Source organism: Microplitis mediator, chromosome 3 (genome assembly GCF_029852145.1).
Source record: "Microplitis mediator isolate UGA2020A chromosome 3, iyMicMedi2.1, whole genome shotgun sequence".
Lineage (NCBI taxonomy): Eukaryota > Metazoa > Arthropoda > Insecta > Hymenoptera > Braconidae > Microplitis > Microplitis mediator.
The window spans coordinates 22,123,748-22,149,929 of record NC_079971.1 but is presented as its reverse complement, the minus strand read 5'-3'; the positions used below and the strand labels follow the sequence as shown (position 1 = coordinate 22,149,929).

At 27.3% G+C, this 26,182-nt stretch overlaps 2 protein-coding genes and 1 long non-coding RNA gene across 3 annotated transcripts in view; 2 read left to right on the top strand and 1 right to left on the bottom strand.

Annotated features, from left to right (window-relative positions):
- The window catches only part of LOC130665097 (uncharacterized), a 35,707-nt gene extending 33,910 nt beyond the window's left edge, over nucleotides 1-1,797 (top strand). The window contains exon 8 of the long non-coding RNA XR_008989509.1: nucleotides 111-1,797. This is a non-coding gene — a long non-coding RNA (uncharacterized LOC130665097). The remainder of the gene's footprint in view (nucleotides 1-110) is intronic.
- LOC130665092 (testis-expressed protein 10 homolog) lies at nucleotides 914-9,374 on the bottom strand. Its single transcript, XM_057465362.1, has 5 exons — nucleotides 9,013-9,374; nucleotides 5,770-6,946; nucleotides 5,247-5,475; nucleotides 2,013-2,167; nucleotides 914-1,928 (listed from the first exon to the last, which is right to left on the bottom strand). The coding sequence occupies exons 1-5, from the start codon at nucleotides 9,211-9,213 to the stop codon at nucleotides 1,825-1,827; spliced, it is 1,866 nt and encodes a 621-aa protein (XP_057321345.1). The 5' UTR covers nucleotides 9,214-9,374; the 3' UTR covers nucleotides 914-1,824.
- Nucleotides 9,375-10,625: 1,251 nt separating this feature from the next.
- Nucleotides 10,626-26,175, top strand: LOC130664526 (ATP-binding cassette sub-family B member 6). Its single transcript, XM_057464467.1, has 11 exons — nucleotides 10,626-10,872; nucleotides 14,677-15,131; nucleotides 16,725-16,924; nucleotides 17,019-17,178; nucleotides 19,393-19,604; nucleotides 20,014-20,160; nucleotides 21,237-21,460; nucleotides 21,539-21,819; nucleotides 22,879-22,979; nucleotides 23,356-23,857; nucleotides 25,712-26,175. Exons 2-11 carry the CDS (start codon nucleotides 14,820-14,822, stop codon nucleotides 26,129-26,131), a joined length of 2,559 nt encoding a protein of 852 aa, XP_057320450.1. The 5' UTR covers nucleotides 10,626-10,872; nucleotides 14,677-14,819; the 3' UTR covers nucleotides 26,132-26,175.
- The last annotated feature ends 7 nt before the right edge of the window (nucleotides 26,176-26,182 follow it).

Below are 26,182 nucleotides of genomic sequence, written 5' to 3'. Positions count from 1 at the left end.
AAATTTTTGTAAAAATTTAATTTTTTTTTGTTCCTAGAGTCGATAATAAAATAAATTTAACAATAATAACAATAATAAGAAGAATAATAATTTTTATTTATTACCTACAGACTAGCACCCAGGACACTTTGTTTTATTTGTCACTTGGCTGAAGAAGAGACAGCGGACGATTTTTTGGCCCGCTGCCCACATTACCAACCACTTCGTCAAAAATATCTAGCACCCCTGGACTTCGACCTCAATCCTACGCGCATACTTTCTCTAGACACAGCTAAAAGCACTACGATGCTTGCTAAATTTACCTTTGAAAGTTTAAAACTTAGAGCTTGTTTAACTGAAGCTTGACTACTACCTGCTAGTAAAACTTCCCCCTGTCCTCGAGCGTATTGCCTGCTTGCAGGCGACATGTATTTTTACTATTCCAAAATATTATCTATGTAAAACAAGATATTGTCATAAGTCTTGTATTTAAGTTTATATTACTGCCTTTCGATAGGAAAAGCATTACAAATTACCTTTGTATATTTTCCTCAACTCCTTTAAGAATAATAATAATAATAATAATAATAATAATAATAATAATTTTTCAGTAAATTCACCATAAAATGAAATGATACTAGGCTATATAAAGCATTTAGAATTTTTCTTAAATATGACAGCAAACTTGGAATACTTGCTCGAACATCATCATATAAAAAAATTCATCGTCAATCAAAATAGAATCTTTCTCTTCCAAAAATTTTTTTAAATTTTTCATTCAATTTTTTTCCAAATTTTTTTCTTTTCTTTTTTTAATTTTGTTCGTTTTAACATCATTTATACGGTCTAAAGTAGAATATACTTGCATCAACTTTACTGATGAGCCCAGCAAGTATATTCGGGGCGAAACCGTTTTAAAAATAATAAATTCAGGACTTTGATTTTATTCAATAAATGTATTTTATTACAGTGCGTACTAATAATATTAGTCCACATGTATTTATTAATACGATGAATCTAATCTGAAAAGTCAATAAACAAGACCAGGAAAGCCGTGATTCCTTTAACAAAAAATAAAAAGAACTGGTCGTTTCAGTAAATTCACCATCAAATAAAATAATAATAATAATAATAATATGACTTTATAAACTTCAACTTAATTTTAAACTTTTATTCAATTTTCAGAAATCGATTAATTTATAAACGAACGGATTCGCAGATGTCAGGTGAATATTTAAAACTTCTTTTTATACAATGTAACTTTTTTACAAGTACTTTGAATCGTTTGTTATAAAACTATAACTATTGATTGAATAATATACTGCGTCAACTTGTTTTTATATTCCTCAATTTTATTCAAATCTTATTATTTTATTTTTACAATGTACAGGTTTTATTTTATGATACTGAGTCAGCCGACGTCCAATAATTTTTGGATTTTTTTTAAACAATAAATTATAAAAAAAAAATATTTAAAAAAATTGCACCAGTAGTTTTTTTAATTTTCTACATCTGCATATTTTTATTTTTATTTTTTTTTTAAATTAATTGTTCAAAATAAAATCTAAAAATTTTTAATTGTCTGCTAACTTTAGGATCAATTTATTTTATGACACTGAGTCAGCCGACGTCCAATAATTTTTGGATTTTTTTTAAACAATAAATTATGAAAAAAAAAATATTTTAAAAAATTGCACCTATAGTTTTTTCAATTTTCTACATGTGCATATTTTTATTAATATTTTTTTTTTAAATTAAGTCGTTGAAAAAAAAATTCGAAAATTTTTAACTGCCTGCTAATTTTGCAATCATTTCATTTTTCATCATTTTTATAAAATATATAAACTAATAATAAAACTGACCATCGATAAAATAAAATAAATTACAAATCATCAAACGCGAATCGCTTTCATTGTGAGATCCAATTATTTTTATTGTTTTAGCATTATCTGGAATAAAAAAAATTAATTTATATATTTATATTTATGTGATATATTATTGAGTGTTTTGATGGTAAATAAATTGATAATTACCTAAAATGCTTGTTTGGTTTTTTTCAAGTCCATCGCGTAAATATTCACGGTATTTAAGCACCACTTGATTTATCATTTTAATTATATCATCATGGATACTTTCTTTTAATAAGAGCTCGGGTAAGCTAATAATAAATTTTTTAAAACTTTCGTTCCTAGAAAAAAAAAATATTAATGTTAATTATTACAAATAAATGTACATTAATTAATATATGACTTTTTAAAATGTCAAAATTTTTAGTGTGACTATGGTTAAAATTAATAACTCAAACAAGATTTTTTTCTACATATTTTTGAGGGACTAAAATTAATCACTTTAATTTTTTCAAATTTTCATGGCGGGAAGTTTAAAAATTTGAATCGCATCTTCAGCATCATAAATATTTTTGATAATGAAAAATTAGTTAATCAATTAATCAGTTAATTAATAGTATTATAGTTCCCGAGCTGTCCTTCAATTCTGACTCGGCTTAAATATTCGGAGATTCACAGCTGGGAAAGTAGAAAATTCATCAGGGACTGAACAAGTGGATAATACAGGGTGGCCACAAACCGGGAATATCGGGAATTATCAGGGAATTTAATGCAACCGGGAAATATCATGGAAATGTCAGGAAATTTCGAAAAGTATCCGAGAATTAAATTGTAACAGTTCAAAATTTAATAAATTTTAAATTATACACTAGTTACAAAAATTAAGGGATACTAAAAAAATTTCAAATTTTTAAGTAATTTTAAACAGTTTGTAACTCGAAGGAAAATGGTCGTACAATAAAAACAAAAAGTCAAACTGTAGCTTCAAGTGGCTACACTATTAAAAATAATTTGAAAATTACAATACAAAAGGAATTGAATTTTCATAACTAGATATTTGAATTGTATTTTCAATAAAAAAAGCTTCAAATTTAATATACGTAATTTAATAGTCAAGCTGGTATTTAAAATTAAGAAAAAAAATATGAATTTTAATAAACGTACTTAAAATTTATATTTGTTTTTTAAATTTGCAAAGCAAGTATTGAAAATTCTAAGACATATTGAATTTTAATAATTCCATTTGAAATTTCATAATACTTATTTGAAAATTCAAATGCTTGTATATGAAATTTCTGCGCGTGACGTTCTGCGCGTTCAGTAATCAAGGATTGTGTAGTGAAATATATAATATCTGTGTGAGTAATGTGAGCGGTGTACATCAGACTTTATTATTGTTAAGTTTTTATTTCCTCAATAATATAAAGTTAATAAAACTTGTGACTGAACTGAACATCATTGACAGTGTGATAAATGATAAAATGATAGTATTAAATGTGACATACTGTTAGAATAATTGTTTAAATTTTCAAAACATTGTATATAACGCAATAGACACATACAATTGTGTTTGAAATTTCATTGTGACGATCGTATAGAATTTAAAATACACGCTTTTGAATTTTCAAATAGACGCTTCAGATTTTCAAATACATTTATTTGAAAATTCGAAAAAAAGTATTTGAAAATCCAAAGTGTTAATTTGAAAATTCAAAAACATGTATTTTAAATTCTGTATGAAATTAGTAATGAAATTTCAAGCACAAATGTATGTGTTTATTGCGTTATATACAATGTTTTGAAAATTCAAACAATATTTTTAACAGAATAGTTTTCTGATCTGGTCTTTATATTTTTTTATTATGTGCGGTTCCGGAGTAATCCTAAGAAAACTATCGAAAAAGAAATTAACCAAATTTTTGCTCGTTTCAAAAACGGTCTTCGAGCTTCAATAAATTTTTTTCGATAATTATGATTGATTTTTGATTGCTCCGGAACCGTGCATAATAAAAAAATTTAAAGACCCAGATCAGAAAACTAGACACTTGAAGCTACAGTTTGACTTTTTGTTTTTATTGTACGACCATTTTCCTTCGAGTTAAAAACTGTTTAAAATTACTAAAAAATTTGAATTTTTTTTAATATCCCTTAATTTTTGTAACCAGTGTATTTTGAATTTATTCAAATTATAAAATTTCTTATTAAATATTTTAACTTATACATTTTTAACATCGAATAATCAAAAGTAGGCAATATTACTTTATTTTATTGCCCTTTTTTCTGATTTCTCGCATGATTTAATTATCAAATTTAATTATTAAAAATGAAAATATAATAAAAACTTTGAATATCTAAATGATACGAATAAAATTTCTAATCAGGGGAAAATGTGAAAAACTTTACTGGAAAACCGGGAAATATCAGGGAATTTTGAAATCATTTTTTTGTGGCCACCCTGTAATAGTTTCTCGAAACTAGAAAGATAACAACCCATATAAAAAAATTTCGTTCCAAAAAGATTCCAAAAAAGTTCTGCATGTGGAACTTCTAAACATGAGACAGATTGGAACTTCGAATGGAACTTTTTTGGAACGTTTATAATTTTGATGGTAAAAAAAGTTTTTATGAGCAAATTTAGAGTCAAAAAAGGACTTTTTTGGAACTTGTTTAGAATTTTATATGGACACTCCAAAAAAGTTTCGGAATCACCAATTTTGACTTTTTATGGACTAAAAAAGGCATTCCAAAATCACTACTTTTGCTTCTTTTGTAGACTAAAGACGTTCCAGAAACATGCCAAAATAGTTCAAAATCACTACTTTTGAATTTTTTATAAACAAAAAAAAAACGTCCCTAAAAAATTTCAAAAAAGTTCCAAGAATGCCTTTTTTGACTCTGAATTTGCTCATAAAAACTTTTTATTTACCATCAAATTACTAACGTTCCAAAAAAGTTCCATTCGAAGTTCTAATCTGTCTCATTTTTAGAAGTTTCACATGCGGAACTTTTTTAGAATTTTTTTGGAACGAATTTTTTTACATGGGAAGTGGAGGAAGCCCTTTATAGAGGGTATGAGGAGGTTGCATCCCACCACTTATCCATAAGCAACCTGATCACCAGCGCTGGGAGACTGGGACCACGAGAGCCTTTCCAAGCCCACTTCGACCAGAGTCTCTTTATTTTCTTGAATGGTAGTAGTGTTTGGCCCACAGAGGTAGGATTCGTAGTGGCTGTGATTAGAAACTGTCGTCACTCGATTATATTTTTCGGCTAAAAGTGTCATCTGGGTCTGAAGATGGGGATGCTACGCAACTCGAGTATGCCGAAAGGGCGAGGTATCGGCCTCCGGTAAAACGAAGGTGAAGGTGGACTCAGTTTCGTTACATTAATTAATTAATAGTATTGTAGTAAATGTCTTACTTGTGAAGTTCATTGAATTGGTCCAATAAAATATCTCCAAAAATTTTGAACAATTGCATGTTAACTTGCGTGGTATCTTTCAAACTCGCAGCAATTGTCGCTTGCAAAGTACTTTCTAAATTAATTCCACTCTTGTACAGAAATTTACTGCAATTCAAAAAAATTAGTCGTACAAGTTTCACTAATTGCGATGCAGTTGAAGTATCCGAGCTCCAATTATTTAATGAATCTTTGAAAAAAAAGAATTGAAAATTAATAAAAACAAAATAAAATAATGAATTTTTTTTATGATACTAAAGTTAGTCGACGTCTAATAATTTTTGAATTTAAAAAAAAAAACGATAAATTGCAAAAAAAAAATATTTAAAAAAAATGCACTTGTGGTCCTTTAAATTTTCTACAAGTGCACATTTTTAGTTTTTTTTTTTCTTCAAATTTAATTGTTCAAAAACAAATCCAAAAATTTTTAATTGTCTGCTAACTTCAGTATCATATTTTTTTTTGTAATGAAAAGAATAATTACCATCGACAAATTTAATTATTTTTCTACAATTTATTTTGCATTCCTCATTTACTTTATAATTTTTGCCATTAGAATTACAAACCATCCACATATAAATATAACAGAGCGCTAAATTTTCTTCAAGACAATTTTTATTATGAGTATGACCAATTGTCGTCTCAAAATCGTTTTGTCTTTTCGAATTATTTTTTTTACTGTCCACAACTTGGACGGCTTTGAAGGAATAAGGAAAACTGGTGATTAAATATCTAGATAAATTATTTATAAATTTACTACTAAATTCTTTCGAAATATTTTCATCTATTTTAGGCTCGACGATATCAATAAATTCGATAATTAATTTAATTATTGACGTTATTGCTTTCAAAAAATCTTTTGTTTCATAAGAAATCAGGGAAATGTTTTCGTCACAAGTTTCCTGTGGGCGAACTTCAATCCAACTTTCAAAAATAAGTGGCATCAAAGTGTTAATATATTTTATGAATTCGAAAATTTCATAGTTATATTTTTTACTTATCATATCTTTGTAATTACTGTCGAAATTTATGTGACATAAATTGGAATTATAATTATATATGGGTAAGTAATAAATATTATTGTCAATATTTATATTTTTATCCTCAGTTAAATCATTTTTTGAGCAGTATCTCAACCGGATGTCATCAATAATAGTATTAAAAATACTAGACAGTCGATAAAAAACTTTGTTCCTCCATTTAACTGACGTCAATTTTGAGCTGAATGTTGTCGTCAGCTGACGATTTACTTGAGACTTATCTTTAGAAATGAAATCCAAGAAAAGGTCGAGAATTTTCTGTGAATTTTTGGCAATCAAGTGACTGGATTTATCAACAATGATGTCAAGAAAATGCAACGAGTCTTCTTTTATTGGCGGGGAAATATGAGTCATTGCGCAACATAAGTAAGAGATTAATATATCGGAAAATGGTGCCAATTGTTCACGTTTTATTGAGCCCAATATTAGAGATATTGTTTTGAATGTATCACGTCTGATATCTTTTTCTTTATCGAGAATCAATGAACCGAGACCTTGTAGAATTTTATTTAAATTTGCATTAAATATTTCGGACGGATTGTTTTTTAAAATTTCTTCTAGTTCTTTTATTGCTTCTTGTCGTACTGATGAATTATGATGGTGCAAACGTACCAATAAATCCTGTAATAATTTTTGTTATTATTATTGTGTATTCTGTATTATTAGGAGGATAAGGAAAATTTTGTTCCAGGCATGTCTATGATAAAATTAGTAAATGTTATTAAATTAGGTATCGTTAAAAATTTCTTGACTTGAATTTGTGCCTTTTCATGGTTTCAACTCTTTTTTATTGCCAAGTATCGAGATAAATAAATTTATCTATATCATTCGAAATACATTTAAATTACGCGGGAAAAAAGACGATCGTATTTATTTTCTTTAAATAAATTAATACTTTAATTATTCTGTCACTGAAAATACCTCAGTGTCACTGAATATATGTCTATTATCTATATTATTAAGAGAGAATAAGAAAAATTTAGTCCATGGCATGTCTCTGTGATAATAAAAATTAAACAAATTTAATTTGGTATCAGTGAAAAGGTCTTGACTTTAATTTGTGCCTTTTCATAGTTTCAGATGTTTTTATGCAACAGTTAGTTCAATGTCTTAAGTTTTATAAATAATTATGAATATATATGGGGCATTCCACGCCAAATCGACCACTTTTGACCCCGACCCCTTTCGATTTGGCTGAAAATTTTTTTTCCTTTTATACCCGATTAAAATCATTTTTCAGAAAATTTTCAAATTTTTTTACCCAACCCAAAAAAAGTTATGAGTTTTTCAAAAATAAGGCTTTTATTTTATCAAATAGCTATAACTTCTTCAAGAATTGACTAATCGGGACGTTTTTTTTTTCAAAATTTTTGTCATTGAATGTACTTTTAAAAAAAAAATACAAAAAAATTTTATGATGATAAACTCTATGAAATTTTCAGTTTTTTTGAAAAAAACCGTGATTTTCTTAAAGTACGTCATGTTTTATTTTTTTTTTTATTTTCTCAAAAAAAACTTCATTTAATGCTGCAATTTTTCCCGCCGATCCTAGAGTGGGCCGACTATTCCTTCTATTTTTTTTTATCAATTGAAAAAAAAATTTTTGCCTAGTTGGGCTTATTTTGAAGGATTACCGCTATCAATGAATTTTTTCGTCTCAATTCTTCAAAGCCGGATGTCATCTATAAATCCTCAAAAATTTCCAGACTGATGTTTAGCAAAATAAGCCCAACTGGGCAAAAATTTTTTTTTCAATTGATAAAAAAAAATAGAAGGAATAGTCGGCCCACTCTAGGATTGGCGGGAAAAATTGCAGCATTAAATGAAGTTTTTTTTGAGAAAATAAAAAAAAAAATAAAACATGACGTACTTAGAAAATCACGGTTTTTTTCAAAAAAACTGAAAATTTCATAGAGTTTATCATCATAAATTTTTTTTGTATTTTTTTTTTAAAAGTACATTCAATGACAAAAATTTTGAAAAAAAAAACGTCCCGATTAGTCAATTCTTGAAGAAGTTATAGCTATTTGATAAAATAAAAGCCTTATTTTTGAAAAACTCATAACTTTTTTTGGGTTGGGTAAAAAAATTTGAAAATTTTCTGAAAAATGATTTTAATCGGGTATAAAAGGAAAAAAAATTTTCAGCCAAATCGAAAGGGGTCGGGGTCAAAAGTGGTCGATTTGGCGTGGAATGCCCCATATATAAATTTCGCGCCAAAAGATGTCGATATGATTTTATAAAATTACTGACATAAAAATTTTTAAATCTTTTGAGATTAGATACTGAATTTTTTTGTATCAACGAAAGACATCAGCCCTTTGGCAAACCCTCAAAATTTGATAAGTTTTTTGTATCTTTCATCGCAGTTGAGATATTTTAGAAAAAAAATATATTAGACGACTAATAAAAAAAATTTGACCGTGTGTAGATTTTTTTTAAGAATCCCATGATTGTACAATTATCAAAATCAATAAGTTTGCGAATTAATGACAAGATTTGTCTTATTAAACTTCAATGGTAATAAAAATAAACAAAATATCTGAGAGTAAATTGGCAAGATTTTAATAAACAATTAAATTTAAATATTTTATAAATTTGGTACCAATACTCTGGCAGTCATGTAGTGACTACAGGCTTATTATTATTTAAAATTTATAATTTATAACACGAAAAAAAATAAATACCTTGACATTTAATTTTCTCCGACTAAGAATTTCGGATTGTTCATGTTCTTTTAATTGTTCCTTGATTATTATTTTCTTAACTTTGAATGTTGTGTCTGTTATATTTTGTCCTTTCGGTAACAATTTCGCCTTTGTTTGTTTTAATTTAACTTTTGATTTCTCAGATTTTATATTTTTTTTATGCCGATTATTTTTACCCATGTTTTTAAATTTTTCTACACTATTTTATTAAATTACTTGGTAACTTTTATTTCCTACTTTGTTTCTATTTTCAAACAAAATTTTAGGTTAATGTTCCAACAGCACGTGGACTCTCAGCCCTCTCAGCATTTTTGTTTCTGGTGGGGGTCGAGATTATTTTCTTCAGGGCCGTAAAATTATTGTTTTTTTACCCAAGAAATAAGTGTATATTTTCCCAATTAATTAATTAATAACCTCCAATATTTTTATAAATTTCCCAGTTTTTAAATTTAAAAAAAATTTTAAATTTCCAATCCTGTTGAGAAAAACATTTATAAGAATTTACGCTTCGCGCTAATAAATAAATAATTAAATTAATGAGTAGAAATGTAGCAGACATACGTGAATTTTTAAATTACATATAAAAAAATTAAATAATTAAAATAATAAAATTGAAAAAAATGAATGTGCTCATTTTTTGAATTTTCTAAATGTGCATTTTTTTATTTTTATTTTATAAACATTTTATTTTATTATTTCAAAGTTATAAAAAATGTCAGATGTCCGCTAACTTATAGGTGTGAATGTAGCAGACAGACAAATTTAAAATTATTAATAAATAGAGTAAATAATTAATAAAATATAATTTTTAAAAAATGCGCATTTAAAAAATTCAAAAATTAATAAGTGTATTTTTTCTAAATATTTTTTTAAAAATTATTTATGATCTCAAAGTTAGCAGACAATTAAAAATTTTAGGATTTTATTTTGAACAATTAAATTTGAATGAAAAAAGAATCTGAAAAAATGCACGTGTAGAAAATTAAAAAGACTATAAGTGCAATTTTTTAAAATATTTTTTTTTTTTTAATTTATCATTTTTTAAAAAATTCAAAAATTACTAGACGTCGGCTAACTTCAGTATCATAATATGATACTGAAGTTAGCCGACGTCTAATAATTTTTGAATTTTTTTTTCAACAAATGAATTACAAAAAAAATAAAAAATAAAAAAATGCACATGTAGTGAATTCAAAAAACTACAGGTGCAATTTTTAAAAATATTTTTTTTTTAATAATTTATTGTCTAAAAAAAATCCAAAAAGTATTAGACGTCGGCTAACTTCAGTATCATATCATAATTATTTACTCTATTTATTAATAATTTTAAATCTGTCTGATGTCTGCTACATTTACACTCATCGCTAACTTTACTGTGATTATAAATCATTTGAAAAGTTATTTGAAATATTGTTTGATGCAAACAAAGAAACAATTTCTAAGAATTCGACGTCATCGCTCTCTTACTTTTAATTTTTACTGACGTATCATTAAATGATAAAACAGTTTTAAATTTACTCACTGAGTAAAAATTTATTCTCAACCTCTCTTAAAAAAAATATATGTGTATATTTTTCATCGTATTAAATCTTGAATCGTTGGCGATTCATATTCATAATGTAATAATTCAGTGACATCACATGGCGTTGTATGACTCTCAAAAATATATCATATATAATCTGAGATTTATATTTTTTGAATAATATTGTGAATTTTTTCTACTAACAATGTCGTGTTTTATTGTTCATTAATTGAATGTCAGTAACTAAGTCTTCTTACAAATATATATAAATAAATAAATAAATAAATGAATAATTAGTAAATGATCTCATATATCAAGTAAGTAAAAATTTTAGTCGCTCATAGAAAAATTAATTGTTTAATTAACTTGAATTTTTATTTTTTTTAAATTAATTGAATTATACAATTTTATAAAGTAATTGTCATATTTATTATGAAAATTTATAAATAAATAAGAGGAATGTTGGAGGTTAAAAAAAATCAAATTGTTTTAGATATTAAATTTCAATAGTTTATAAAAAAAATAATTATTCTATTGGAATTTATAATAATTGTTATATAATTGCGTTTGTTTACTCATTAATGCAATAGTTTTTTTTGTTATATATTTTTATTAGATAAATTTTTCATTAAGTTATCGTTCAAAAATCATTAGCTCATAAAAAAAAAGTTTTTTTTAAATTGATTTTATTGATGTTAATTTAAATTATATATATTATTAAGAGAATAAGGAAAATTTTGTTCCCGCCATATCTATATGATAGAATTAGTTAATGTTATTGAAATTGGTACCATTAGATAGGTCTTGACTTGAATTTGTGCCTTTTCATAGTTTAAACTCTTTTTAATTGCCAAGTATTGAGATAAATAGATTTATCTATATCATTCGAATTACATTTAAATTACGCGAGAAAAAAGACGATCGTATTTATTTTCTTTAAATAAATTAATACTTTAATTATTCTGTCACTAAATATGACTTAATGTCACTGAATATATATCTATATTATTTATATCGCGTTACTTATTCCAAAATGACAGATTTTTATACTCCCTTTTGGTTTTAGGAAGCTTCTCAAAGCCAAAAAAGTGTGCATAGAAAAAAAAAGGATTCATTGACACAAAAAATCTTTACTTGCCTAAAGAAAATTTTTACTTACCCCAATAAATTTTTTGCATTGTGAATTGAAAACAAAAATTTATTTAGAACTAGAAAAAATTACTTGGTGCAAGGAATTACTTCTTGACCAAAAAAATCTTTTCTCGCCCCAAGACAATTTTTGTATTTAATTGATACTGTATAAAATTTCTTGGTGCAAATTAAAATTTTTTTGCGGCAAGAAATCCTTTTTTTCTGCGTATTTTATAAATTTAGTAGTGATATTTGGGCAGTCACGTAGTGACTGCAGGTTGCTCGTTTAAATTATTTTTATGTAACAGAAGTTCATGATTTCAAATTTTGCAAGACAAATATATGATACTGAAGTTAGCCGACGTCTAATAATTTTTTGAATTTTTTTTTTTAAACAATAAATTATAAGAAAAAAATATTTGAAAAAATTGCACCTGTAGTTTTTTAAATTTTCTGCATGTGCATTTTTTTTTTTTTTTTTTATGTAATCGACTTGTCGAAAATAAAAATTCAAAAATTGCTGATTGTCTGTCAACTTCAGGATCATATATTTATATATTTTTGTTATAAATTTATGTGACGAACGATATTGTTTTCATTGAAAAAATTCTTTTGATTGGAACTAATGCGATATTTGTAAACTTAACGAAATTCCGCGTAAAGTGATTACTGATAAAAAAATATTCCGAGTAATTATTTAATCAAATTATCATTCATTTTTATTTATAAAAAAGCTATTACGCGATTTCTTTATATGATTGTAATTTCTAGATAATTTATTTATTTACTTATTTTAAAATTTTAGTTTAGTAAAAAAAATTGCGCTCATAGGTAAAAAAAATCAGTATTTAAAAATAGTGCAAATAGGCGGTAAAATATAAAATTTGAAAATTATTGGAAATATTAATAAAGCGCTCAGAAGTTAAGTCGTGATTTTTGTATATAGTGGCAATAAAATAATTGATGATTAAGTAAATGATCGCTATTGATTGATAAGATTTAGTAGAATTAAATATATGTATATATTTGATTAAACTAAATTTTTAGTTAATTTAAGAAATTATTCATCAAGTGAATGTATTTACTTTAATTCTGGAATTACTGATTGCGCCATTTGTGGACACAATATTCAATTTCAATTAAAGCAAAAGTATAAAATAAAATGTAATTAATTTTCTTACAGTTCATTTAGAAAATTAATCTAATTGCAATTTAGTTGCATGTCTACATATCAAAGTCATAATATCATACAACAAAACATCATATAAAAAAATATCGTACTAGAAATTATCACAAGTCTAATTATCACATGCTTCAATATCGCACTGTTCTTATATTAAAATTGTCGTGTTGATAAAAATTATTACGATTATACCTCAATGATTACAATCATTACAATATTATATAAAAAATATTATATTTAATAACATGAAATGTACAAGGCATGTATTACATACAAAGTAATCATAGTATATTTACATTTAAATATAGAATGATAATATTTATTTTTTTCACTGTAGATATAAACGATTTTTTTACGTATAATATTCATAAGACGATAATTAGATATAGTGATATTTTCTTATGTGATATATTAGCATTGATATGTTTTTTTGCGTGATATGGCTGTGATATTCAGTCGAGACACCTGAAATTTTTACAAATTATTTAAGTGTTCAAAAATGGTCCTAAAGCCGCCATAAACGGTATTAACCTACATGGAAAAATTATTGTTTGAAATGCTATGGGGTCATAGTAAAGCCGGACCCGCCAGACCATAATGACCACCTGCAAAAATAGAAGTAAACACATGCAAAAATTTCCATAGCCATAATAAAATTTACAATGCTTACAATAATTTGTGATATTTGTTGTAAATATTACTATGGCTAAGTAATTTTTGCATGTGTTTATTTTTATTTTTGCAGGTGGCCATTATGGTCCGGTTTTAAGATGACACCATAGCATTTAAAATGAAAATAATTTTTCCTATCTTGTTTTCACTTTCTAAAACTAAGTGTGTAGTCGAAATCCATGAAAAATGAGTCATATATCACCATATATAAAAATTGGTCATGTATACCCCATATATGTCTATATATGATCGATATATGTCCATATAAGATCTATATGTGATCCATGTATGATATATGATTCATTTTTCTCAGGAATTAACACAGTTGCCAAATAACATTCAAACGCCATAAGTAAACTATAGATATTTAACACACCTTAAAATGTGTTTTAAGTAACTACAAAAAACTGTAATCGGAAAAAGAAGTAAGCAAAAATTACTATGTGGAAAGTAACCCGAAACCACTAATGGAATCCGATAGCTTTTTCTTTTGCCAAAAGTAAACATTATTATTCTATAAAAAAAAATGTGCTTATAAATTAAAATTTACTAAGGGTTCATATCTTTCACTGTGTTGCTATCTTTTACTTATGGAATAGCAATTTTTCACTTATGCCATAAGTAAAAACTATCGGATCCATTAATAGTTTCGGGTTACGTAGCACATAGTAATTATGCCTAAATTTTGTGATTCGTTTTTTTTCTTGTAGTTTTGCTTATTGCCGGAAACATGGAACACATTTAATCTGCGTTAAAATAATACACTTGTAACCGATTGGTTAAGTGTCAGTTTTTGAGAAATTGTAATTTTTCTTGTTTTCTTTTTTCGTCTTAGACTTCCATTAGCTTGTTTTTTTTTTTTCAAAATCGTGTTGTTTCTTATAAAAAAACTTCAAATATTGACTTAAGAAATTAATAAGTTATTTTTCTAATCTTAAATTCTTAAAACCTATTTAACAACTTAAATAAATACTATGAAATTGTATAATTTATCATTAAAGTATTTTAAAAATAGATAAAAACACATCTTATATCTAATATCTAATTAAGGCTTTATCTTCTAACAAATATTTTAATTACATAAAAATAAATACACAAAAGTATTTTTTATTTTATACATAAATGAATTTTTTAGATAAGGTACCAATACTTGAAATTATCAAAGCATATATCAATTATATATAAAATTACATCGATAAAAGAAAATATTTATTCGATAACAAACTGATTTATTGGAGTGCAAACGAAAACAAACGAAAGGAAATAGTAATTAATACAATGGATAAAAATCAAACGATAACATTTTGCCCGCCGAATGTTACGTTCAGTGAAATATGGGTTACTCATGGAATGTCTAAATGCTTTCTTGATACTGTTACAATCGCAGTTGTTTCATTGTATTTATTAATATTTGGTACTTTACAATTATGGATCTATTGGAAATATGGAACTCCACGTAATCATTTATTACCGCGTAGCAAATTATATAATTTACAAAAATTATTTTTATATCTTGTACCATTGCTTAGTTTTACTAGGATAATATTACAAGCTACGATATTGGATGACAAAAAAGTCTATGGTTACATGGTAAATTATTTAATAATTATTATTATTATTATTATTCTCGTTTAAAAAAAAATACTGGTTATGTTTCATATGAGGAATTTCTTAATTTGATACCCGAGTAAAAGTAATTCGTAAAAAGATTCCAAAAATCTTCGACATGTAGAAATTTTGAATTAGAATTTGAGCGAGATTAGAACTTTTAGAATTTTAATAGTAAAAATTACAGTTAATTTTGAACGATTTCGCGAGTTTTCATCCCCCGACAAAATATCCTATCAGCAAAATTTCTCTTTTTTATTTAAATGTTTTATTTGTACTGTTCACAACTAATTTGGGTGCTTTTTTTTTAGGAAAATTGTGAGAATTATATCGAAAGATATTTTGTCGGGGATATTATGTCCGGAGATATTTTGTCGGGGGATGAAAACGCGCATTACCATTTAGAACTCAATAGACGCGAATTTTGAATCAATTGAATACTTCTACTATACGCCCTAATAACCATTTTGATCACAAGTTGACGGAAATATACAACCGAAATAAGAACTCGAGTCGAAATCGAAGACATACTTTGAACCTAAATGAGCATTGAAAACCTACATTAGACTTTTTAGGACATAATAAATCGACCCTATGTTAGTCCCAGGCTGCCTGTGGGACCCAACCCACCCTTGGGTGTCATTAACCCAGGGAGAGATGACTGAATCACTGGCATCAATTCTCCAGTAGTCCGCGAATTTAACAATTTAACCTTTTTGTAGTATTACTTGCAAGTCCTTCCTTCTGTTAAGTCTAGTTACGTTCGTTCCATGATTTATGTCTATGTAGGTCTAATTCATGCCTCCATAAGTAAGTAGGTTCGATTCAAGCCTTTGTAAATCTAAGTAAGTCCATTTCAAGCTTTTAAAATTACTACGCCCTAAAAAGTCTAATGTAGGTTTTCAATGCCCATTTAAGTTAAAAGTATGCCTTAGATTTCGACTCGGAAAATTGACTGCAAAAACTTGATGCCTATAGTTGAAGGTAACTTTTAGTGAATTTGGACCTAAAATTTTGCTCCTTCAAGTTTTTTTCTCGCAAGTTTCTGTCAAATTGATATTAACTTTTGCTCTTCTAGTTTTTTTTTCCGTAACTTGAAGACAACTTTCCAATTCAATTTGCATTCCTATTACGGCTGTAGATTTACGTCAACTTGTAGTTCATGTTGTACTCATATTACAGTCAAAACTTGAAACAGAACTTGACCTTAATTTGACCAAAAGCATTGAAGAGCAAGTTTTTGAATGAAAGTTTGGGAATCAGGGCAGCTTTTAAATTTAAAATTTTTGAATTTTGTTTTAGCCAGGGAAAAATTTATCAAAAATATGTTTTGAGAATTACGTTTTAAAATCATTCTAATCTGGCTCAAAATTCGTTCACGTAAAGTTCTAAATCACTCACAGGTTTCACGATTAAAATCTTTAAAGTCAAAAAAAAGTTGTAATCTGTCTCAATATTATAAGTTCTACAAATTTTGATATTCCTCATTCGGAAAATTTTCAGAACTTTTTTACACGAGAAAGTAACAGTAGTAATTATTACCATTGATTAATAAAAAAAATTTGATGATTGTAGATATTAACAACATGTTTAACTATGATTGTATATCCATATTCTGTATATATATTAAGAGTTGAAAGGCATAAATTATTACCATCGGTTCCACCACGCGGCCATGGTTTGGTACTTTTAGGTTTTTGGACGCTTGCATTTATTGGTGAAAATTTAACTTTTTTCAATATCGGAAAATCCGAATGGTGGTTCCATTTAAATACGTAAGCATATATATATATATATATATATATTATAAGTTATAAGTTAATCATCATTTAACACGCAATTAAAAATTTGTTAAATATTTTATTATAGACCAAGTGATCAAATAGAAATGTCATTATTTGTACTGAGATATGTCAGCAATTTGATGATTTTTGCATTAGGGTTAAGAGCGCCTGGAATATCTGGTTACTCTGACTCTGATTATAATACACTTAATGACACCAGCGCTAATTCCAGATATTATCGGAATGTAAGTTTTTAACTTTTATTGTATGATTTATGATAACAGGAAATTTAAGAGAAGATCTTAAAAAAAGTCTGTAGACGGAGAGAAAAAAATAGTTCTGATTCCTTTGCTAACATGGTAACCATTACTATGATACATAGGAACGAAGATTTTGGTGAATATGCTGGAAAAAATCTTTAGAATTGTGGCAAAAATATGAGTGATAGCTCATTCGATGTAGAATCAAATTTTGAGCTAGATGTTTTTTATTTTTTTTAACTATCGAAATTTCAATTTTTTATTAACAAAAAATGAATACAAAATAAAGAATTTTAGCTTTTTGTTAATAACTCAATAACTATAAGCGATATCGAAATTCTAAAAAAAGATCTTTGAAGAGGAGGAAATTTCTAAAAAAAAGTCTTGACTTTCGGAATTCTAGCTCCATGAACAAAAATTTTTATTTAATGTTAAAAATCGGATTCCGTGCGGCTGCTGTCATATGGGCACGTTGAGGTTAGAGTAAGACAGCAGCCGCGCGGAATCCGATTTTTAACATTAAATAAAAATTATTGTTCATGGAGCTAGAATTCCGGAAGCCAAAACTTTTTTTTAGAAATTTCCTCCTCTTTAAAGATCTTTTTTTAGAATTTCGATATCGCTTATAGTTATTGAGTTATTAACAAAAATCTAAGATTCTTTATTTTGTTCATGTTTTTTGTTGATAAAAAATTGAAATTTTGATAATTAAAAAAAATGAAAACCACATCTTGCTCAAAATTTGATTCCGCATCGAATGAGCTATCATTCATATTTTTGCCACAATCCTAAAGATTTTTTCCAGTATATTCACACAGGATTTTCACAAAAATCTTCGTCCCTATGTAACATAGCAATGGTTACCATCCTAGCATAGGAATCAGAACTATTTTTTTCTCTCCGTGTACATGGAGAGAAATTTATGGTAACCGTTCCTAGTACGCTTATGAAATATCATCCCATACCGTTATGGTAATAATTACTTGAAATTATGGGATATAGGCCCATACTTTCTTAGAAAAGTTCCCATAAGTATGGGAACAATTCCCATCATTATGGTAACAGTTCTCATATCGCATGTGAAAGAATTATGGTAACCATTACCATAATATTATAGTAATCGTTACCATAATCTTGTGGTAACCATTACCATCATATATGGTAACCCTTATCATAATATTATGGTAACGATTACTATAATATTATAATAATAACTATAATATTATGGGTGCCGTTCCTATAATCAACATTTCAAAAATACCGGTTGCCATGCATTATGGGAACCATTCCTATAATATATTGTAATTGTTACCATAAATTTCTCTCCGTGTAATGATTAATTTTGAAAAATATTTGTTAAGTAGATTTCTTAGAGTTACGAGTTTCAGAAAATTTTACTATTTAATTGACAAGATTTCAAAATTAAAACGCCGCTAAGTCGCCTCGAGCAAGTAAACGGAGATAATTTTTAATTGTTTTTTAGTTGACGTTAAAAACTGGCCACCTATGGTCCAAAGATGAGAGTTTTAATTGCGTTGTTGTTAAATCGTGCTTCTGTTTTAGTAATTTTTTTTTTTTTTTGTTCACCATATGGACTATAATTTACGACAGTCTTGATTTTTTTTTCACCTGTAAATATTTAATTATTTTGAAAAAAAATATTTTTAATAATTTTCACGTGTTTAATTTTTTGTAATTAATTTTATATGAAAGTTGGAAGTATAGAGTGTAATTCGAAGGTTAGTAATAAATTTGTATTTGGTTTCATTAATTATATCAATTAATGCGCATAATTTTACATTAATTTTTTTTTTTTATTTAAAAAAAAAACAATTTGCAATTTTAATATTTTAATTTAAAAAACTTGTTGATTAATGCGACTGTCATAAAATAGAAAAAAAAAAATTTAACAAAATTGCTGAAGTTTTATATTTTGAAAAATTCTATAACTTTTAAATAAGAAAATTTTTCAAGTAGAAATAGATATTAATTACTATTCAATAATTCGGCAGCATCGCATCGGATATAAAATGGCGGCGTTAATTAAAAATTTTTTCTATGCGTGACTATTTTGAAAATATTTGAAAAATTCGACCCTTGGAAATTAGAAATTTACTTTTCTATTGCAGATAAGAACTGGGACATTTTTTAATTATTCACTTGAAAAGAAGTTTTTTTTAAAATACATTATTTTTACAGCGTCCAGATGATAATCAGTCGACATGGAAAAACATTTGGTACAAAATAACAACACTCAGTCCATTTCTATGGCCGACGAGTTATTTGTTGCAGTTACGAGTGATATTTTGTTTTTCATTGTTAGCTGCTGGTCGCGCTATTAATCTTTACGTACCAATTTATAATAAAAAAATTGTTGATAGTGTTACAGATTTATCTATTAATAATTACAGGTACTTATATAATTACATATGAAACAAAAAGTTCAATCACTCACTTCGAAATTTGTTCTTTTGTCAAACTTTTTCACTGATAAAAACTATTAAAAAATATCAGGAAATTCGAAAATTGAGACCTTTTTTTGCAGCTTAAATCTATTTTTTTTTATGCGAGCAAAATTTGGAATTTCAAATTTTTACCTTCGAAATTGATACATTTTTTGGAAATGTTCTAAAATTTTTCGAATTTGGCGGGTAGTAATTCTAGACCATAACTAATTTTTTTTTTATATTGTATTCAGTACTAAAATTTGAGAAAAGTTTGAAATTTTTTCAAGTCTCGAAGTTGGAATGGTCAAATTTTTTTTTTTTCTACAGGGGAATCATTATTTTATAAAATATGTTTTATTTCTTTATATTTCAGATGGGACTTAATTGTTATATATGTACTGTTCAAATTTTTACAAGGCGGTGGTACGGGTGGTATGGGTGTATTAAATAATTTAAGGTCATTTTTATGGATAAGAATACAACAGTATACGACACGCGAAGTTGAAGTTGAATTATTCAGGTACTTTAAGCAGTGTTCCCAACGGCATTCACTTTTTTATCGGCACAGTATATTTCCATTGGCGATCCCTTCCTGGGTAACATAGTTTGTTAGATGTATTATCCGACAATACCCGAAATTATGTGATGTGTTCGATAACTATGTGACGACCCGCATGGAAAAATATATATGTGAAAAATATACTCATAAATATATGTCAAATATAGAAATATATATTTTGACATATATTTTTTTTGCATTAAATTATATGTGCGCATATATGGTTACATATATGTTTATGTATAAGACTGCATATATGTTTGCATATATTCTCATTTATAAGTCACATATATTCTACATATACGCCAACATATATTTTTACATATATGTTTATATATATGTAAAAATATATTTTCACATAAATTTTTACATATATACTAAATATATTTTGACTTACATATTTGTGTATATACGAGCATATATATAAAAATATATGCAGACATATATTTTTTCATATATGTTTGTATGTATACCCACATTTATTCTCTAGACTTTTTCAGAGTTTTTCAGAGAAAAGTCCGAAAAATTTCCCCTAGGGATTTCAGGTATTGAAAATAAAAAAAAATTCATGTAAATTTGTGATATTGTAACAAATATGTTGAAATATATGTCAATATATATTTGCATATATGTAAATATATATGATTTTATATAGATTAATATATATGTGAATGTATATAGCTGTATATATGTTGAGATATATAATTGCATATATGTTGATACATATATTGAGATATATACTTTCGTACATTTTTATATATATGCAGACATATATTTCTTATATATTCCACGTATATCCTGACATCTATGAAATCATACATGCATACATTTATATCAACATATAACTGAAAATATATTTGACGTATATATTTTTTTTCGTACATATATTTTGTGTATATCACATATATGTCACGTATATTTTCGACGTATATATTTTTTCATGCGGGGAATGGGAACACTGTCTTCAATTTTGATCAATTCTAAAAATTAATAGAATAAATTATTTATCTACAATATTTTTTTAATATTTGTAATAGACATTTGCATAGTCTAAGTCTTCGATGGCATCTTGGGCGCAAAACCGGCGAAGTATTACGTATAATGGATCGTGGAACAGATTCAATAAATAATTTATTAAATTACATATTATTTTCAATCGTACCAACAATAATCGACATTATCATTGCTGTTATTTTCTTTGTTACCGCTTTTAATCATTGGTTTGGACTTATTGTTTTTGCTACGATGCTTTTATATATCAGTAAATATTTTTTTTACGATTTAATTATCAAAATATATTAATACTATTAATTAATAATGATAATGATTATTTGATTAGTTGCGACAATTGGGATCACGGAATGGCGCACGAAATTTCAGAGACGAATGAACTTAGCAGACAATGCACTCAATGCACGAAGCGTCGATAGTTTATTGAATTTTGAAACTGTCAAGTATTACGGAGCTGAAAGTTATGAAGTCATGAGCTACAGAGAGGCCATTTTTAAATACCAAATCGAAGAATGGAAGTCGATGATAACTTTGAATATGTTGAATACTATTCAGAATGTTATTGTATGCAGTGGATTACTTGCTGGATCTCTACTCTGTCTTCATATGGTTAATTATTCATTATATATTCATTTAATTACTAATTTATGGTGACGCGACCGGTTACCCTCGGACAAAATAACCTCGACAAAATAACCCCGACAAAATAACCTGAAAAAAAATTACTTTGTTGTAAAATAACCTGAACAACAATAACCTTCAAGTACGAATTTTATCGTTATAGATTTATGTGAATTTTATCAGGTTATTTTGTTACGAGGTTATTTTGTTCTAGGTTATTTTATCGGGGTTATTTTGTCCGAGGGCAATTTGTTACGGAACCCTAATTTATATGTCTAATACACATTAATATGACGCGATAGTCGCCATTGGCGAAATTTTATGTTCGTGTGACGTCACTTTAATCGTGCAATCCGTGCTTTGAAAGTTGAACATTAGACCATTAGATTACGGTGGAAAAGTGATTCATTTTTTATGCCTATACTACACTGAAAGAAAATTATGGGAAGTTTTGCTATGCATTATGGGAATAGTTCCCATAATGATATGGGGATTGTACCCATACTACTATAGGGATGGTTCCCATATATAATGGGAACCATCCCTAAAATAGTATGGATACAATTCCTATACCATTATGGGAACCATTCCCATAATATTACAGGAATGGTTCCTATAATAGTATGGGAACTATTCCCATAATATTATAGTAAGTATTCCTATAAATTATAGGGACCTTTCCTATAATTAGAGGAACCATTCTTGTAACGTTATGGGTATCATTCCCATAATTAGGAAACATTCCTATAATTATAGGAACTGCTCCCATAATTTATGGTCGTAATTCCTATGATGGTATAGGAAAAAATTTCACAAAATTATGGGAACATTTTCCATAATATTCTTTCCGTGTAGACTTTAAGGTGTAACGGTAACCGATTTTAAATTTTTTTCCGAGAAAAATTTTGGAAACCTAAAATGGAGTCTTGGGCGTTTTCTAGAATATCAACAAAGGGCGGAAAATTTAAATGACACCTCTAGTCTAAAATATGATCGTGATCCGGAGGGTCAATTTTTCGTTATTAAAATATAATGATTTTTTTTTAGATTGTTTATGAGAAAACATTAACGGTTGGAGACTATGTACTGTTTGCAAGTTACATTATTCAACTTTATGTTCCACTTAATTGGTTTGGAACATATTACAGGTATGAAATATTACTGTTGTGATCAGTTACGAAAAATGCCCTGGCGGATCCTAATTTCGGTAATTACCGCAGTTTGCCGTAACTTACGGTATTTTGCAGTTAACGTACGGTATTCTACGGCAAAAGTACGATATTGTTACCGTAAATTTTCGGCAAGTCTGCGGTATTTACCGTAAAGTAAAGTATCACACTGTAAAACCCGTAAATTACCGTACGTTGGTGTAAATTGCGGTAAATTTGCCGTAGACATAGCGGGTTATGCGGTTCATTACGGGAAAATGCGGTAATTTACTGTAATTAGAATTCGCCAGGGCGGTCCTATCTGATCTTGAAGGAAAAAGTTTTAATGAAATAAAATTGTTCTATAATTTTTCAGAGCAATACAAAAAAATTTCGTAGACATGGAAAATATGTTTGAATTATTACGTGAAGAACAAGAAGTTATAGATGCACCGGGCGCTGGTCCATTGATAGTAAAACGCGGACAAGTTGAATTCAACAATGTATCATTTGGTTATGTCGGTGAAAAAACAATACTAAAAAATGTATCATTTACTGTGCCGGCCGGTAAAACTGTCGCGATTGTTGGTCCATCTGGTGCCGGTAAATCGACAATCATGAGATTATTGTTCCGTTTTTACGATGTCGAACAAGGATCCATATTAATCGATGGCCAAAATGTTAAGACCGTTAAACAAGATTCGCTAAGAAATGCCATTGGTGTTGTTCCTCAAGACACTGTTCTTTTTAATAATACCATAAAATACAATATTCAGTATGGACAATTAGATGCACCGGAGGCAGATGTGATTGCGGCAGCTAAAAATGCTGATATTCATGAAAAAATTTTAACATTTCCCGAAGCATATGAAACACAGGTATACAAATAGATTTTAGTTATGAACTTCCGGGAAAAAATACTTAGATATGACGATATTTATTCAAATATGATCAGATATGACCATATATAAATTTGAATCTGATTAGTCATGATCATATGAGTGTATCTGATATCATGAGACATCTACTATATTAGACACAGTAACTTATATGACCATATATGATCAAACAGGATCATATTCATGATCAGATTCGGCCATTTTTTTAATATGATCAGATATGAGTATTCGTGTATGATCACATGAATATTAAGATTCGATCAGATATGAAAAGTAGCTTTATCTGTTCATATATGAACGAAATAGTGACGTATGACTATATATGATCATATATGATTATTCGTTCATATGAGGTTAAAACTATGGGTTTTTTTTAATAATTGCAAGTATTCGTATTCATAAATATGATAATGCCTGATCATATATGATCATATAAGAACGTATATGGTCATAAAAGAACTTATCTGATGAGTAATGAAAACAAATGGTCAGATGCATTATCAGATGTGTTTATTTATGATCATGTATATTATCTTATATCATCTTATCGGATCATATATAAACACCTATGATCATATAAAGCTTTATACATTACTATCACGTCATATATGATCATACATGATATCAGGTGCGCACTTCCATTATAGAACATTGTATCAGATATGATCATTAAAGAACGTATTTGATTATTAATGAAATTAAATGAGCAGATATGCTATCAGATGTGTTCGTTTATGATCATATAAATCTGGTATAATCATATCTGATCATTAATGAACATATATGATCATATATAAAGCTGTATCATTACTATGACTTCATATATGATATTAAACGTGAACATTCATTACGGAACATAGTATCATATATCATCATATATGGTCATTCATGATCATGCTTGATCAGGTTCAAATTTATACATGATCAGATTCTAATTCATATATGATTCATATCTGATCATTCATGAACATATATGATATTAGGCGTAAACATTGCTCACAGAACATAGTATCACATATGATCATGCATGATCTGGTTCAGATCAATGCATGATCATATTCTAATTCATATATGATTGATATCTGATCATGAATGAATACATGATCATATATAAAGCTGTATACATTACTATGACTTTATATATGATCATATATAATATTAGACGTAAACATTGATCACAGAACATAGTATCAGATTTGGTCATATACGTTTCTGCCTGATCAGGTTTAAATTTCTACATGATCAGATTTGAATTCATCTATGATTCATATCTGATCATTCATGAACATGTATGATCACATATGATATTAGGCGTAAACATCGATCACAGAACATAGTATCATATATGATCAGGTTTAGCTCAATGCATGATCAGATTCTAATTTAAATATGATTGATATCTGATCATTAATGAACACAAATGATTATATATAAATCTGTATACATTCCTGATTTTATAAATGATCATATATGATATCAGGCGTAAACACTGATCACTGAACATAGTATCAGATAAGATCATATATGTTTGTGTCTGATTATATTAGGTTTAAATTTATACATAATCAAATTTTAATTCATACATGATCTATATTTGATTATTAATGAAAATATATGATCATATAAGACATTAGACGTAAACACTGATCACATAACATAGTATCAGATTAGATCATATATGTTTCTGCCTGATCAGGTTTTAATTTCTACATGATCAGATCAGATTCTAATTGATATATGACTCATATATGATCATACTTGAACATATCCAAGTATTTTTTCTGGCATTTCAGTATTTGAATACATAATTTATTGTGATTTATTTTTTTGTAGGTCGGAGAAAGAGGACTGAGATTAAGTGGCGGTGAAAAACAGCGTGTAGCAATTGCGCGTACGATGTTAAAAGCCCCAAAAATAGTTTTATTAGACGAGGCAACGAGTGCACTTGACACTCAAACCGAGAGAAATATTCAAGCGGCTTTACATCGTGTCTGCGCTAACCGCACAACAATTATCATAGCCCACAGATTATCGACAATAATAAATGCCGATGAAATAATTGTTTTAAAAGACGGGGAAATAGTAGAGCGCGGCAAACACGAGGAATTAATTTCTTACGGCGGCGTTTATCGGGATATGTGGCAAGCGCAGCTACAAAGTGATAATGAAATACAGCAGCAGAATAGCCAAGTAGAAGATAGTGAAAGTAATTTAGATTTATTACCTCCTGGACATCCTCCAATTAATCATTAAATATTTTATTTAATTCGTTTTTAAATAAATAATTATTATTACGATTTATTT